The sequence below is a fragment of the Denticeps clupeoides genome, chromosome 15, assembly GCF_900700375.1.
Source record: "Denticeps clupeoides chromosome 15, fDenClu1.1, whole genome shotgun sequence".
NCBI lineage: Eukaryota > Metazoa > Chordata > Actinopteri > Clupeiformes > Denticipitidae > Denticeps > Denticeps clupeoides.
The window spans coordinates 16744545-16761033 of record NC_041721.1 but is presented as its reverse complement, the minus strand read 5'-3'; the positions used below and the strand labels follow the sequence as shown (position 1 = coordinate 16761033).

Genomic DNA, 16489 nt, shown 5'->3' with positions numbered 1-16489 from the left:
GTGATATGCTCACCCTGTGTTGGTGCAGGTTTCCTCCAGGTTCTCCAGTTTCCTCTTACTGTTCAAAGTTATGAACACTAAGCGAACTTTCTGTAGGTGTTAGTGTGTTTGTGTGCGTTAAATAATGATTTTTATATTTTCCTCATTTAGCCATTTAATACTTAAAAAAAAATTATGTGCTAAATCCAACGAGTAAGAATTACAGAGAATGCTTCAGCAGAATATATTGCCCTGTCTCTTCATGGTTTCACTATGCACAGCTATAAAAAGCTAATCACGCTCCCTCGATGGTGGAGGAAGAAGCGCGATGATGTAAGTGCAACCAATTTCTCCTCCTTCAATTATTTGTCCTGCTGTAATTTCCTCCGGTGCGACTGTTGTCCAGGGAGGTCACGCGGACAATGACTCTGGCTGCTTATTTCCTGTTTTTTTATGGGTGTCCTGATCTGTGAGGGCAGTAAAATAGCCTCATTAGCTCTGCTCTCCCCTTCATTCCTCTCGCCACCTCTTCCCTCCCTCGCACACACCCCTCACAGCCCAAATCTCCGTCCCCTCCGTCCGGGGCTGTATATCTGTGGTGACGCGTGGCGCAGATTCAGCACTTCTTGCGGGAGTCGCAGTGAGCTGGGGTGTGTGGTGTGACGGGTGAGTTTGTGTGTGTGTGTGTGTGTGTGTGTGAGGGCGGCCATTCCTCCTGTCCTGGCAGCCGCCTTTTGGGCATCATGGGAAATGTTAGCGTACGGAGCGAATGGTGCTGATGAGACACATGCATGAGTGTCAGTGTCAGCACTCTGTCCTCTCCATCCATCTGCAGACATTGCTGGCATGGTGAATATGATGAGATCAAGGTATGCAGCAAAGTTGCTCCCTGACATTTACAGTCAGACGCCTCACACAACCTCTGCAACAAAGTAAATATGGTACAGTGCAGTCCTATAAGTTTAAAGGATTTATTATTGTTCAATAATAAATAATGGGAAAGTGCATGCATTGAAATCAGAAAATAATTCATGCATTTTTAAAAAACATAAATGTATGACAGCATGATGGCCCTGGTTTACCAGGTGGCACCAACTCACTGTTTAATGGTCCTGATGGATCCTACTTGGTTTTGGCATTTTAGGATTTTTTCATGATCCCTTGTCCATTACAGGTAGGGTTCTAGTGAACCAGAACTGATTACTGTCTCTGGTTGTAACCTAATAGGCCTTCACCTCATCCTTCACCCAGCATGGCATTTACAGACCTTCCCTGCTCCAGATTGGATCTCTGTAGTGGAAGTGATAGTGTAGTGACTGTCATTGTGATACACAGCAGCACAGCACATGATGACACAGAGAAATGTGTCCTCTGCTTTTAACCATCACCCTTGGTGAGCAGCGGGCAGCCACGACAGGCGCCCGTGGAGCAGTGTGTGGGGACGGTGCTTTGCTCAGTGGCACCTCAGTGGCACCATGGCGGCACGGGATTCAAACTGGCAACCCTCTGATTATGGGGCCACGTTCTTAAACGCTATGCCACCACTGCTCCAGGCCACCATTGTAAGAAATGGTGTTCCCAGGGGTCCATGCAATGAGTCCTCACAAATTTTATATATATATATATATATATATATATATATATATATATATATATATATATACACACACACACACACACACACACACACACACACACACACACACTAGAACTATATACTAGAACTACTTACTAGAACTAAAACTGGGGAAAACCGGGGGAAAAATTGCTCTGTCTCATCAGTAACTTATTGCTGGATCCCTTCAGGAAATCTAGTCTACACTTTTTTTCATTCAGTACTATCAAATAAGCCAAAGTTCCCGAGAGGATTCTTCAAACTAGGTACTGGGTCTGTTTAAATCACACACACACACACACACACACACACACACAGAGCAATAAGACTGATGGCTAGTCTCATCCCAGGCAATGCAGCGGGATGCTGTGCCTGAAGCCCAAGACTGCACCATTAATCAAAAGTCCAGCTTTCCTCACAGGCTTTGGCTGCCGCTGGCTCCAGCCCATTGGCGGACTTCGAATTGGCTGGGTGAGAGGATGCATTCCCGTGCCATTATTGACCCAATAATCTACATAACCATACACACCCACTCACATCGATGCACTCTTAACAAAGGTTAGATGCAAAACAACGAGATTTTCTAAATGTATGGGGAGATACGGTGACCTTTTTTACCGACAGGCAGCAAAAAAAAGGCAGAGAGTTGCTGATTTGTTATCTGTAGTCTACATGACTCTTATCTATGGAGCTGGGAAGGTCAGCCTCACCGTTCATATTAAATTATGGTTTGATTTGCAGTAAGAATTTACGGTTAGAATGTCAAAACCCGCCTCTGACTCAGTAACTCTGGAACGTTCTCTTTAACAGGAATCTTGTGTTCTCACCAGTCTGTGTTTTAATTCCCGTTCGATTACTGTAATGGAAATCTGCAGAGTCCTCTGAGGAAGACGGAGCGCTTGATTATTTCACCTCCAGTCGCCGCCTAATGACAGCCCTGTGAGATCCATAGCAGAACTGAAAATGTGCCCCCAGACCAGCTCGGTCCAACAGCTTTCCCGCCTCGTCGTTCACTCTGCATGGAGCCCGGGCCATGCTGGAGGTCTCCATCATCAGACTGCTGTAAACCAGGCCCTACCCGGCACAACCGCTTCGGTCAATCAGCCTGACGTTCATAACAGCGAGCGGCGGCCCGCCGTGGAGCCTCCAGCGCCAGAGCCCGGTTCCTACTTTCTCCGAACGGAGCGCCGGCATCAATCACCCGGTTCAGAAGTGTCATCCACCCCTCCAACCAGTTATTACTTACCGGCCCACACCAAACACTCGACAGGCAGGCTTTGTTGACAGCCTCCAATAAGGAGCAAGATAAATTTTCCTCATTCAGCAAGTCTGAGGAGCTTTCATAAATAACACACACACACACATTTAGAACTGCACACCACACACACACATTCTCTTAAAGTTGAATTTGTGCCCCAAAGTGCTTTTTAAGTGACAAATTATGCCTCAGCTCACCTCATAATGTGGAATGCGGGGTTGGGTTTGTGTCTTGTGTACTCTGATACAGGTCACCGTGACAACACATTCACCTTGCTCGGAAACAACAGGAACACATTAGGTGACATTCAGCTCAATCAAATGTCTCTGATATGGACAAGCATTGTGGGGTGCCCTCTTTGTATCATGTCTTTGTCTGGTCAGTGTGTGTTTAAGGTGTCCTATCGTTTCCGGCACCTCCAACCATGACGGTCTACCTCAAAGACACAAGGAGTGTGGATGAGAAAATAATTTTAAAAGTGTTAGAATGTGTGGACAGAGAAAAAAAAATGTTTAAAGTCACTGAGGGGCCAATCAATTCCAGGACATTTCTACAGCAAAAGAAAACTGATTTTAGCTGTAAAAGTGTCACATATATTTAAAAAAAAATTGACAATACAAATCAAGGCCTCATGATATTATATTATATTATCATGTTGAGGCCAGCAAAGGCCAGCGACCGCAGGGCACACACACACACACACACACATAGACAATTCAAGATTTGTCACAATCATAGTTACAACGTCCGTATCCTTAACCAGTTGTGCATTATTAAGAAAAAAAGTGAAAAAAAAAATATCAAATAGAACAAGGGGGGGAAATAAAAGAAAATAGAAGAGGAGTAAGGCTAGTACAAAAATCAGCAAGCTAAAATGCAAGCAAATACTGATGTTCAAGGACAATATAAGACACAGACAGACAGACTGGGCACTAGGCAGTGGCATCGGATACTGCACTGTCACAGAACGACGCAGGATTGTAAATACAGTAAAGAACAGTAGTTGGTTAAAGTGCATTGGCCCGGCGTAGCAGATGAAATGAACAGACAAAAAGAAATGGGCAGCGGTGGCCTAGCAGTTAAGGAAGTGACCCCGTAGCCATAAGGTTGCCGGTTCAAATTCCGATCCGCCAAGGTGCCACTGAGTTGCTCACTGCTCACCAAGGGTGATGGTTAAAAGCAGAGGACACATTTCGTTGTGTCACCGTGCACTGTGTTGCAGTGCTTCACAATGTGTTTCACAAAAGTGATTGTCATTTGTTTGAAAATACATATTTTGAAATGAAATCTGTAGCTCTGCAGCTGAAAAAAGCACCTGATCAGTCAGATATGATCCTGCAACAAACAGGGTCATTCTTTCTTTCTTTCTTTCTTTCTTTTTTTCTTTCTTTCTTTCTCCGGGTACGAGTCCACACCATGTATGAGTGCAGGTGAGTCAGAGTCTGCATTCTTCTGCATTGCCTGTGGGGAAATGAAGCAGAGGCACTAAATTACAGCGCTGCTGCCTGTCTGTGTGTGTATGTTTGATAGAGGATAATAATCATTTTGTTCACGCCATTCATTATTTTCATCATGCTTTCATAGGGTGGTAGTAGCCTAGTTGGTAACACACTCGCCTATGAACCAGAAGACCCAGGTTCAAATCCCACTTACTACCATTGTGTCCCTGAGCAAGACACTTAACCCTAAGTTGCTCCAGGGGGGGACTGTCCCTGTAATTACTGATTGTAAGTCGTTCTGGATAAGGGCGTCTGATAAATACTGTAAAGGTAAATGTAAATATATGGTCCGTTTTGATGCAATCTTCCACCCATTCGCTCAGTGTGTTTTCTCTTCATTCTACCTATAAAAAGAAAGAAAGAAAGAAAGAAAGAAACTCCCCCGCACCTCTCGCACCCCCAGAAGATGGAAAAGGGCCGAGGCGACAGAAAAATAGCTCAGCAGAAGGGGGTGTAACGGTGCCACACACGGCCTGTAATTAAATACTTACGTCACAACTACACCCTGTTACGTCACTACTACACCCGGGGTCCCTGCGCATCGGCGCACGCTGTCCTCGGTGCTGAAAAGTTCTGAGACTTGGGAGGGTGGGGGGGGGGGGGGGCAGTGCGAGTCACTGTGGACGTTTCCTGCTGGGTGCTGATTGGTCAATCTGGTGATAACCTTCACGCAACACTTCCAGACTTCCATTTCTTTTGTGCTAGAAGATTAATTATTTCCTACAAGCAAAAGTGTGTCATTGGAGAACTATGTTGTGTTGCTGCTTCTCCACTCAATGCATTATAATTGTTTTATTAAAGTAAAGATAATTGGTTTAGATAATTTGGGGGGTTTTGAGGGGCTCGCCTGCCCATTGGCTACTTCGTGAGCGTGTTGGTTTTAATTGGTTGGCGGGACGGCAGAGCTGGTCGGTGATTGGCTAATTGCGGCACGCTCGCGCCGCCCCGCTTTCAAAATCCCGGCGACAAATCGGCACGCGCCTGTTCTCCTGGAGCGGGGAGGGGGGGACAGCGGCGACGGCGACGGCGACGGAATGTCGGCTTCGGGTCGCCGGCGTCCCGCCTGGAGCGACTACGCACGCGGTCCGCGGACCTGATGGAGCGCGACACAAATCAACTTTCCTCGCGGAAATATATATATATATATATCGCAATAAAAGAAAATGTGTGAGACGGAGTCGGGAATTCGGACGGTCCGGGCAACTTGCACAACTCCTCGGAGCAGAGTTTGTCCGCGCCGCGGTGAAGCTCCGCGCGTCCCAGGTTCGCGTCCGGAGAGAGCGCACGGCGTCGAGACTCAAGCCCGCTAGACGTCCTCCTCCGCGCCCATGGCGCCGGGGTCCCTCGTCTGATCCGCGATGGACGACAAATCCAACAAACTCCTTCTGATCCCGGTTCTGTCCGTCCTGTTCGTGATGATCGGATACCAGTACATCTGCCCGGCGGGCAGCAGCTCCTGTCGCTTCCGACACGGGGAGGGTTCGCGGGGCTTCGCGGTTAAAGAGCGGGGCAGGTCCGCCTTCCAGCTCCGCTCCAGATTCAACTTCACCCTCGACGACCTCGAGCGCCACGTGGATTTCGACATCAGGGGCAACGACGTGATCGTCTTCCTGCACATCCAGAAGACCGGCGGGACGACGTTCGGCCGGCACCTGGTCCGGAACATCCACCTGGAGCAGCCGTGCGACTGCCGGGCCGGCCAGAAGAAGTGCACCTGCCACCGGCCGGGCAAGGCGGAGTCGTGGCTCTTCTCCCGGTTCTCCACCGGCTGGAGCTGCGGCCTGCACGCCGACTGGACCGAGCTGACCAACTGCGTCCCGGCCGTGATGGACCGCCGGACCAGGAAGGACGTGCCCAAGAACCGCAGGTACCGAGTCTCCTGCTTCCAGCTTCGAACTTTTTATCCCATTCACTTTTCCTGTTTGGCTTTATACTTCACCTTTACTTTCCATAGACAGTAAAAAATGTATATAATAACAATAAAAAGTTGCTAATAAGATGTCATTCAATGAGCGAGAGATGAGGCTTCTCAGAATATTGCGGGTTCTTTTGGCCGACTGAGGAAAGGAGAGCAATGAACAGCGTGCCGGGGTAGTGGTGGCCTAGCGGTTAAGGAAGCGGCCCCATAATCAGAAGGTTGCCGGTTCGAATCCCGATCCGCCAAGGTGCCACTGAGGTGCCACTGAGCAAAGCACCGTCCCCACACACTGCTCCCCGGGCGCCTGTCATGGCCGCCCACTGCTCACTCAGGGTGATGGGTTAAATGCAGAGGACAAATTTCACTGTGTGCACCGTGTGCTGTGCTGCTGTGTACCACATGTGACAATCACTTCACTTTGGAGTTAATTAAGGGAGTGTGAGGAAGGAGGGCGTACAGCGTAAATCCATTACGCCCTGAGAGACGCGGGGCATCAGAGAGCATTTTTGAAGATCAATATCACTTACGCCGCCAGTGAGACTTTTCACCCAAGAGCCTGTGGTGCGAGGGGCAGTGGTTCTGATCCATGCCGTGCAGCCAGCGTGCGGCCACGAGGCACGATGCCGGCATTTTACCGGAGGTTGACCTTACGAATTACGGCAAGATTCAACCTGAACAACTTTACACGTGGAGATCCATTCCAAAATGTACAGTCAGGAAGGAACGCTGGCAAACACACAGAGGAACGGGTGATGATGGGCGTGGTCAGGTTGGCCTCTTCGGAGGAGCCATGGTTATAGCCAGACTCGGACGACTTGCTCCTGCTCCAGTATAGAAGCGGCGGAGGGGAATGGATTTATCGGGTCGCTCTTCTTCTGGTTGACCCGTTACAACAGGCAACAGGCGCGGCGTTTAGTCGTGACAAGCACGCGCCGAGCCGCGAGGTGGACGGCAGGTTCGGCTCCTTCTCTAAGCTTCTCATTCGAACGTGAGACTCGAACTCCGTCCGTCGTGGTCAAAGGCGGGACGCTAGACTTGAAAAAGTTGGGTTTTTGGGATCTCGCCCACATGTGTCGTCCTGGGGGGAGGGGGGCGCACCGCGGGAGATCCAGAGGTGCGAGAACCCCACCGATCGACGCGGCCGTGGTTATTTCAGCGGGCGGGCTGTCAAGGCTGTCAAGGCTGTCGGAGACGGCGGGCCTGTGCCTCAGAAATGCGGCTGATTGGTGTGGTGAGCCTTGACAAGAGGTGCCGCGGAGGCGAGGCGAGGCTCTGCCAGGCTTATTATAAGCGAGAGACACGGGTAACGAGTGATTCTCACCGTGTAAACAGCATCGCACCAAACTACCCATTAAAAAAGACAGGATCCTGAAATTGCGGCGTGTTGCGCTCCTGGGATCCAGACGGGAATCAGGGGAATGTCCTGGTTTCTCGGCGAAGACGCGCCGTTATCCTTTGATATTTTGTGCTGAGTCGCGGTGTCCTTTTTTTTGGGGGGGGGGGGATACTCGAGGGGCTGTCTGATGGAGACATTTTTCATTTAGCAAAGAGCCTGCGGCGGCACTCAAGTTGAAACTTCGCACGGACCCCTAGCGCATTATCAGCGGCGTTTGATAATGAAATTGGTTACGCCTTCGGGGTGCACTTCACGCAGATAGCGCGCCCCGAGAAAGCTGACACTTCGGAAACAACAGTGCATCTGATGTAGGATCGCAGATGCGAGCACCTGTTTTATTGTATGGAACGTATCTGAATATCGCACACTTTCACCGTCTACCACATCGGCTCACCGCGCAAGCAATACTCGTAATGGCTTTTCTCAAAGCACTTACACAAGCAGAAAAAAAAACGGAAAAAGGGGACATTTTGCAGCACAGCATAACATTCTTCTCTTTGAAATTGTGCACCTCAACATTTTTCTCCAGGTTTATTACCAGAGCCACAATAGTAGGTTCAAATCGATCCGCTCCAAAAAGACTGCAGTGTCTTCAGTGGTCAGAAATCCTCAGTCACTCCCCATGTAGTATGATTTTGAATTATATGATTATGTGGATAATATGATTATCCACAGTACTGATGCATTAGAAATATATATGTAAATAGTAAACCCTAACATTAACACACAGTTTGTAATATAGAATAGTAATATAGTGCTGTTTTCGTATATTGTAATATGGATTACTTGATTTTTTTTTTCTAGCAGGTGGGTGTTATGTGCATGTCCGTCTATGATGTGAAATATGTTCTATCTTCAAAGTGGGTATTTATTTGCATGATTCATCTCAGTAGTGGGCCCGGGGTTGGGTCCACCACTCCACACTGCTTCCAGGCCACATTTGCTCCCTACCATCTCCTCTCCTGGCCTTCCCGCAGAGCCTCCTCCCGGTGCATATTTATGCCCGGAGGTGCAAACACAAACCATACAAACCACCTGTGGTGTTCAAAGCGTCCCACCGGGCTCTGAATTTGTCCTTTTTTTTCCATAGGTGGGCGGCTGTGATGTGCTGGTCGTTGAGTCTGATGATTCACTGCAACCTGTTTGCTTTAGGGGGGCTTGCAGTTATTTCTGTGATTTTTGAAGCTATTTTACTCTTAATCAAACTTGCCGTTTTTTATTAATCAAGCACCCATAATTGTATTATCTGTATGTTGCCGCAGAATTATTAGTATTAGCAGCTCCGTATTGCAGATAAATGTTACTTGCTGCTTTTAGCCAACATGAGTCTGCTGGCCGAGTTCAGGGTCGGGGTCAGCGTCTGGAGCTTTTCAGTGCTTTTACGTTCCATCAGAAGTTATTTATCAGTCCTTTCATCCGCCGTGACTTACAGTCCTTACAGACGCGGCGCGGCGCGGCTTCTTCCGCCTACGGCTCTTGCGTAAGGAAGTCCTGCAGAAAGTGTTCTACCGGCTCTGCGGACGAAGTTGCTGGAGGATGGACGCTATGACTTTTATGACTCTCAGTCCAGGTGAGGCCTCAGCCTCCCTCAGGGTCACTTCTGTCACATTCTGTTGTCAGCCCTGTCACGCCGCGGCGTCACCTCTGTAGCACTTTCTGGGTCACCCGTCACCCCGCGTGACCCCTTTTCTTCTCCCATCCGGGGCACAGTTGCCCCGGCGGGACTGGACGCGTGGCATTTCCAGACGGGCACGTCCAGCACGCGGCAGGACGTCCCGGGAAAGGTCAGATGTGCTGGTGCTGATGTCATCGCTGCTGAGCCACTCCAGTGGAAACGTCTGGGCTCTTGAGGAGACCGCAGGCTGGTGCTCTACTTCGGAAGAGTTGAAATGTTGTAGAACCTGAAACTGGAACACAGAAGTCAGAAGAAGTACGGTATTTCCGCGGGGATAGGTGCGGGACAGTCAGCTAAGACTCTACATTTGACACAAAACCCGTTTCCCTGTGGCCGCCTGAACCGTGGAGTCTTCAGTCCAGTGCGGCGCTGCTTTCTAATGTCATCGCTTCCTGTTTACGTGCTTTCGACACCTCTTTGATGCATGAAACCTCGCGGTGTCACATGAAATGCAGATTATGAAATCGGTGGCATTTCTGCTCGGATTCATTATGTCTGGGGGCTTTGAAGGAAGTGCAGACTTTTATGCAATGCAAATCTGTCATGGTGACCCATATTTCCTGCCTGGCACGGCCTGCCAGCTACAGAGGTGGGCTGAGTGATTAAAATGGAAAAATATGAGAATATATCATACGGGGGAGCTAAGTCATGCCACATAATCAAAGGGAGTTAAGCAAATGGCTGCGTCATTCATCACCGCTGGCCTTTAAGTCACCGCGCTATTACTCCATTTACTTAATCACGTAAACTCGGCGCATAGGAATGCCGGCGGCCAGGAACCCGGAGGATCGAGTCCGACCCGGCAAATGCAGATCGCTGCACCGCAGCGCGGCAACGCATTTTAAATTAATAATGAGCATTTCTAACTGCAACGTCGCATTATCCCGTTGCGTCGTTGATTAAACTGCGATGCAAAAAGCAGCCATTATCATTGTGCCACTCCACTGCTTGGATTATTGTAAACAACGAGAAAACGTAATGCAGAGTGGACTCCGAGAACGGGACGCTCTGTATGTGCCATTGCCCACGAGCTTAAAACTCTTGCAAATAGGTCAAATCGGCTCACTGGTCACGGCAAAGCTGACTCTGTCACGGGGAAGACGCGGAAACAGTGGCGTTATCTACACCGTAGTGGAAAAAGTGCTTCACAATCACTTTACTTTGTTTTCCATAATCTTAGAGCTCCACGGAGTGCTGTGTGCAGTTCGCTGATAATAAAAAAAACTAAAAAAAAACTTCATAATTCAAAAAGTTGAACGTCGGAGGTCTCCGTCAAGCGCGCGCATGTTTATAGAAGATGACGCATGACTCGGCTTAAAATATTCTTTTAAAGAATCGCATTTTATGTTCTGCTTGATCTTGAGGCGTGGGAACAATGGCCGTGGTTCCGTTTGCCGAGATCACTAGGATTGCTGCTATCGCATATTGTGAGTGCTAAAGTTAACAATAATAGATACGGCTCTCCATCTGTCCCCATATTTCAGGACGTTAATCTTTTTTCTTTCTTTTTTTTTTTTTTTTGCTGCGCAGAATATCTCATCCGCTAAATCCCTCAGCTCAACAAGCCGGTGTCAAGGAGGCGCCACTTTATCTTGGTTGTGGAATGGCAAGGAATAAAAAAAGGGGGGGAGCCGCGCTGCACCGCGTGGAATTTAGATTCTATCGCACGAATAGGACATTTTGTATAAAGCAGTGAGTTTCATTTCTGCACGGCTTGCAGAAAGTAGCTCCATTTGGACCTAAACGGACACTTCATGATGTCTAAAGGATTCCTGCTCTACAAGTAGGGACTAAGTGCTGACTTTACATTTACAGCATTCACCAGGCGCCCTTATCCAGAGCGACTTACAATCAGTAGTTACAGGGACAGTCCCCCCCTGGAGCAACTTAGGGTTAAGTGTCTTGCTCAGGGACACAATGGTAGTCAGTGGGATTAGAACCTGGGTCTTCTGGTTCATAGGCGAGTGAAAGTGTTCTCTGTATTTAACCACCACCCTTGGTGAGCAGTGGGCAGCCATGACAGGCGCCCAGGGAGCAGTGTGTGGGGACGGTGCTTTGCTCAGTGGCACCTTGGCGGTTCGGGATTCGAACCGGCAACCTTCTGATTACGGGGCCTCTTCCTTAACCGCTAGGCCACCACCGCCCCAGTGTGTTACCCACTAGGCTACTACCACCGTACATCGTACGTTTCTATTTTGACACGTGGAGGTGTGGTGTAAGCAGATTATTAAGAGATGTCAATGACGTGAACGTGGTCGGTGTTTGAGGCTGATGACTTTCATCGTTTCCTTAAGATCCTGATAAAACTCACTTATCTGTTAATATGGGTTATGAATATTTCACAGTGGCATCATTTGCAGGACCTTCAGAAACGAGGATGGCACCTCGGTTTTTGGTGGAACCTTGCAGACAGAGACGTTTGGTCCCTGGCGGGAACAAATGCGGACGTCATTGCACGCCCCACCTGCGCCACCAACCCGGGCCGACAAAGGGAGGGGCCAGAGGAGGCGGGGTCATGAGCCGAGGTGCGCCGAAGGTTGACTCTCGCCGCGTGGTGTGACCTGCGTGCTAAGACCCTGCCATCTGATCACTTAATCCCCTTATATCACAGTGTCTGGAGCTTTGCTTATTCTGCCATCGGGAGCTATTAAAAATGAGCCTTTCGGGTGCTAACGGGAAGGAAATCGATTCGCCGGTCTCGCGGGTAGCTGGCCAGCGAGCATGATCGGCATCGCAAGCTGCCGTAATTGCCGCCTGGCATCTGAGGAGCGGCCATTAGTATGCGTCATCAGACTTCCGGAAGCGTGGCTGCGCAAGTGTTCTGCAAGCTTGTTAGCGGCATAATGGTCCTAATACAACTGAAATATTTTTCGGAAATCTTGTTGTGTTGCGTGAAGGTAGGGTAGATTTGCGGAGACGAGACGCACCGGAGCTGCGGTTCAAGCCACGGCAGCACAGACGTCTTCCAGAAGGTGCGGAAATGCGGACAAGGCCTGTAATCTGTAATCTCCTGCTTTCTTAAGCAAGATTAATGTTGGTGACGGGGGGGGGGGTCTTATCATCCGGAGGGGAGATTAGGGTTCAGAATAACAGCCTTGAAATGAGTGGCACGTCACTCATGGCGACCGGTGGCTCCCATGGCTGAACTGAAACAAAGAAAAAGGATGCTTGAGAGGAAATGTTTCAATATAAAGTGTGCGCATGACAAGATTCCCCTAAAAAAAACTCTTTTTATTTGACAAATTTGTAGCCGTGTTGAAAGAAAATGCTGCACAGGATGCATTGTGGTCTCTGCTTGTCCAGCTCTCTAAAAGCAAACCTATGCAGTTTGTGTGTGTTATGGGGGGGGGGGAATGCAGAGTAGGGGAGATGCTCTCAGTTCATAAGCTACACACATGCATATTTCACACTGGGTGCCTGAAAACTAAGAAGAGAAGGTTAATGTACTCAAAAAGGTTATTCTGGTGATTTTCACACCCTGCCTCATTAGGTACGATATTGGCTATATTTAGACATATGCATGTATTATGTATGCTCTTGCAAAGTTCCATTTCAAATGTGTGGACAAATATGCAAATGCTGAAATTAACACATTCAGAATCCCTGCAGGAAAAAGAGCATTTAGTCCAAAAAGCAGGTCTCCTTAATAATAGCTACAGTGCTTCTACACACTCTTGTCTACGTGCTCTTCCAGAAAGAGATTAGGCCATTAAGCTCCAGTAAGGTAATGACAAATGAGTTTTATAAAAGTTTATGCTAGATCATTGTCTTTGTTATAGTTTTAAATATTATAGCAAACATTTGTCGGTCGATTATGATTGATCACGATCAAATGTGTAATTAATATGTCACCATTTAAAAATACAGTACAGGCCAAACCTTCTCATTCAATGTGTTTTCTTTATTTTCATGACCATTTACGTTGGTAGATTCTCACTGAAGGCATCAAAACTATGAATGAACACATGTGGAGTTATGTCCTTAACAAAATGTGGAGACCTGACCTCCACAGTCACCGGACCTGAACCCAATCCAGATGGTTTGGGGTGAGCTGGACCAACAAGTGCTAAACACCTCTGGGAACTCCTGTTGGAAAACCATTTCAGGTGACGACCTCTTGAAGCTCATCGAGAGAATGCCAAGAGTGTTCAAAGCAGTAATCAGAGCAAAGAAACTAGAATATAAAACATGTTTTCACTTATTTCACCTTTTTTTTGTTAAGTACATAACTTCACACGTGTTCATTCATAGTTTTGATGCCTTCAGTGAAAATCTACCAACGTAAATGGTCATGAAAATAAAGAAAACACATTGAATGAGAAGGTGTGTCCAAACTTTTGGCCTGTACGGTACATGCAGTTTAATGTCCACAGTGTTGTACAGCTAATATCCTCACTTGCTGAGTGTTTGTAGTATTGAGCTGTAGGCAGAGATTGGTAGCATGTTTTAGTAATAACGTTGCTTTTACTTTTGCCGGTCTCATGACCTTTCTGAAAAGTAGGGGGTTTGATGATGAGGATCGCTGTACCCTTATGAGCGCCGTGACGTGGTGTGCCCTTTCTGGAAACCTGTGGGACCAGGACACCTTTGTCCCTGTAAACAGCCCACATGAGAGATCAGCGATAAGAAGGTGTGGGAACTGCGAGACACTTTCTCAGACATCCTGAGAGCTGATGAACCCAGAGAGACTCCGGTCCAAGAATCGTGGGACTTTACCGGTCTGTGAAGCTTAGCGCTGATCCAATTTCCAGGCTCTTGTACCACACACACACACACAAATAAATACACAAGTCAAGGTACTTGTGCACACACACACACACATAGCTTATTTTCTCACAGTGAAATTCTCATTTTACCCTGAGCCCTGAGGGCCCATTCCCGCAGCCGGACACGGGCCGCCGTGTATCAGGTGACCTGCTCTCGGGCCGGCCGGCGTGCTGTACGAATGGAAGCCAATTCCCGCGGGCCTGTCCGCCGGGGGTTTACGGTCCGTACGCCAGAAGGAGAAAAGATAAACGAGGGAGCGTTCTGGCTCCCTTCCCTGCCTAAAGGCCTGATAAAAGGTGACCTGAAGATCAGAAAAGAGGCGTGAAATGGATGTGTCTTCTCATCTCTCCCTCTGCATTCCTTCTCTCGTTTTTTTTTTTTGTTTTTTTTTTCATTTGTTTATCTCACTCTTTCGCTCCGTTTTCTCTCGCTCTCCTTTTTTTCCGTTCTGCAGAGATTGGGATTGGTGAGTGTTGTTTTTCATTTCTCGACACCACTTAGGTATTCAGTTTTCTGCAGTGGAGGGAATAGCACAATTTGTCTTGCCAAACACTCGCCGTTCGTCTTGACTTTTCGTTCCTTTTCTGTAAAGTTTCCAGACGAGGCCAAATGAACAAGGGCTGCTGGGTAGTTAGACAGCTCGCTGCTTCGGTATTTATTTCACAGTGTTAATTCACCCCCACCTCTGTAATCACTCAACAGACATAACCGATACTTTAGCCTCAGTCAGATTGTCCTTTTTTTGGTCCTTTGTGGCATGCCTCATCATTTCCGGCCTGCCGTAAAAATGACTAATTTCCAGACGTTTTGCCATAATCACATAAGCGCTCACCTACATCGTAGGAGCCTGCTGTCATCGAGCGTCATTCCCATGGCAACTGGCTAAGAAACCAGCCATGAATAAAGAATGGTACCAAATCATCCTCCAACAGGAACCTCTCCCAGCCATCCAGGAACAGTCTGGTGAAGAACGATTCCTTCTCCAGCATGATGGAGCACCGCGCCACTAGGCCAAAGTGAGAACTAAGTTGCTCGGGGAACAAATCATAGAAATTTTGGGTCCATGGCCAGGAAACTCCTGGACCTTAATCCAGTTGAGAACTTGTGGTCAATCGTCAAGAGGCGGGTGGACAAACAAAAACCCACAAATTCTGACAAGCCCCAAGCCCTGATTATGAAGGAACGGGTCACCATGACTCAGGATTTGGCCCAATTAAGAAAAAATCAGCTCTGCCTGCGTCAGTCGCTGCTTTTTTCTCCAGCTGTCTGTCAAGTCGCCGCGTCCCCCGCCCACCCCGAAGATGTGACCGTAACGTTCAACATTACGCCCCCCGCTGCCGGCTGACCTGGCTTGCTCGCCAGAGTCTTTTGATATTTAAGACGTCCCTGCAACCGAGCAGCTCATGTCTGATTTCCCCGCGAACGGCCTGACAGATCACAGGCCAGGGAGGAAATGGAGACTCGCTCCTTCCTGTCTGACTTTTACTGATTGCCAGCTTGGCACCTGCCAGAAGACTCGCTGTTTCTCATTCGCCGCCGCCGGGACAGCGGGGGACAGGCATTGTTGTGGGTGCCGGGCCTGTGGGGAGGGGTGTGACGGAGTGGAGACGGCTTGACTCGCGTCCACACGGCCTGAGATGAGCCTCCCTCTCTTGCCCGTAATAAACATCCATTTTCGCTCAGTTTCTGAGGCGGAATGAATCAGGTCGGGCCTCCTGTTTCGACACGTTGTTCCATAATAGGCCTTTTTTATGTAGTGATGAAGGATGCATGTGCCAACAAAGGCAATTAAACAAAACAATAAGGTGCACAATGACGTGGTCTTTGCGCTCTCCCTGTGTCGGTGTGGGTTTACAGCGTTCTCCAGTTTCCTCCTATTGTACGAAGTCGTGTTCACTAGATGTCTTGGTGATTCGAAGTTGGCCGAAGGTGTGAGTGTGTGAGCGAACGGTGTGTGCGTATTTGCCCAGCGGTGGGTTGGCACCCAGTCCTGGGTGAGTCCCTGCTCCACATCCAATATCCCCGATTGAGTTCCAGCAGCCGCGCCCAGCTCTGAATATAAGATTAACTTTAATGATGCTTTTATAGAGAAAGCTGTCACACCTCTTCCTGGAGAATATTTTGGGGTTATAGTATCCTAGTGGGATATTTGCCTATGAAAAAGTCAAAGTCCCATGTTCAAACCTCACTTACTACCATTGTGTCCCTGAGCAAGAAACTTAACCCTGAGTGTCTCCAGGGGGGGGACTGTCCCTGTAACTACTGACTCTTTAAAGAATATTTAGATTAACGTGTAACTTTCTTATTGTCGAACTTGTGTACAGAATCTACAACAGAGTGAATAAAAAGATTGTATTCATAGTTGGGGGTCCTAGTGAACCG

General features: G+C 48.3%; 1 protein-coding gene across 1 annotated transcript in view; it reads left to right on the top strand.

Moving 5' to 3' along the window:
- The first annotated feature begins 5345 nt into the window (after positions 1–5345).
- hs6st3a (heparan sulfate 6-O-sulfotransferase 3a) overlaps positions 5346–16489 on the top strand; it is a 33539-nt gene continuing 22395 nt past the window's right edge. The window contains exon 1 of the mRNA XM_028955318.1: positions 5346–6218. Within this exon, the coding sequence (XP_028811151.1) occupies positions 5710–6218 (509 nt within the window). The 5' untranslated portion in view covers positions 5346–5709. The remainder of the gene's footprint in view (positions 6219–16489) is intronic.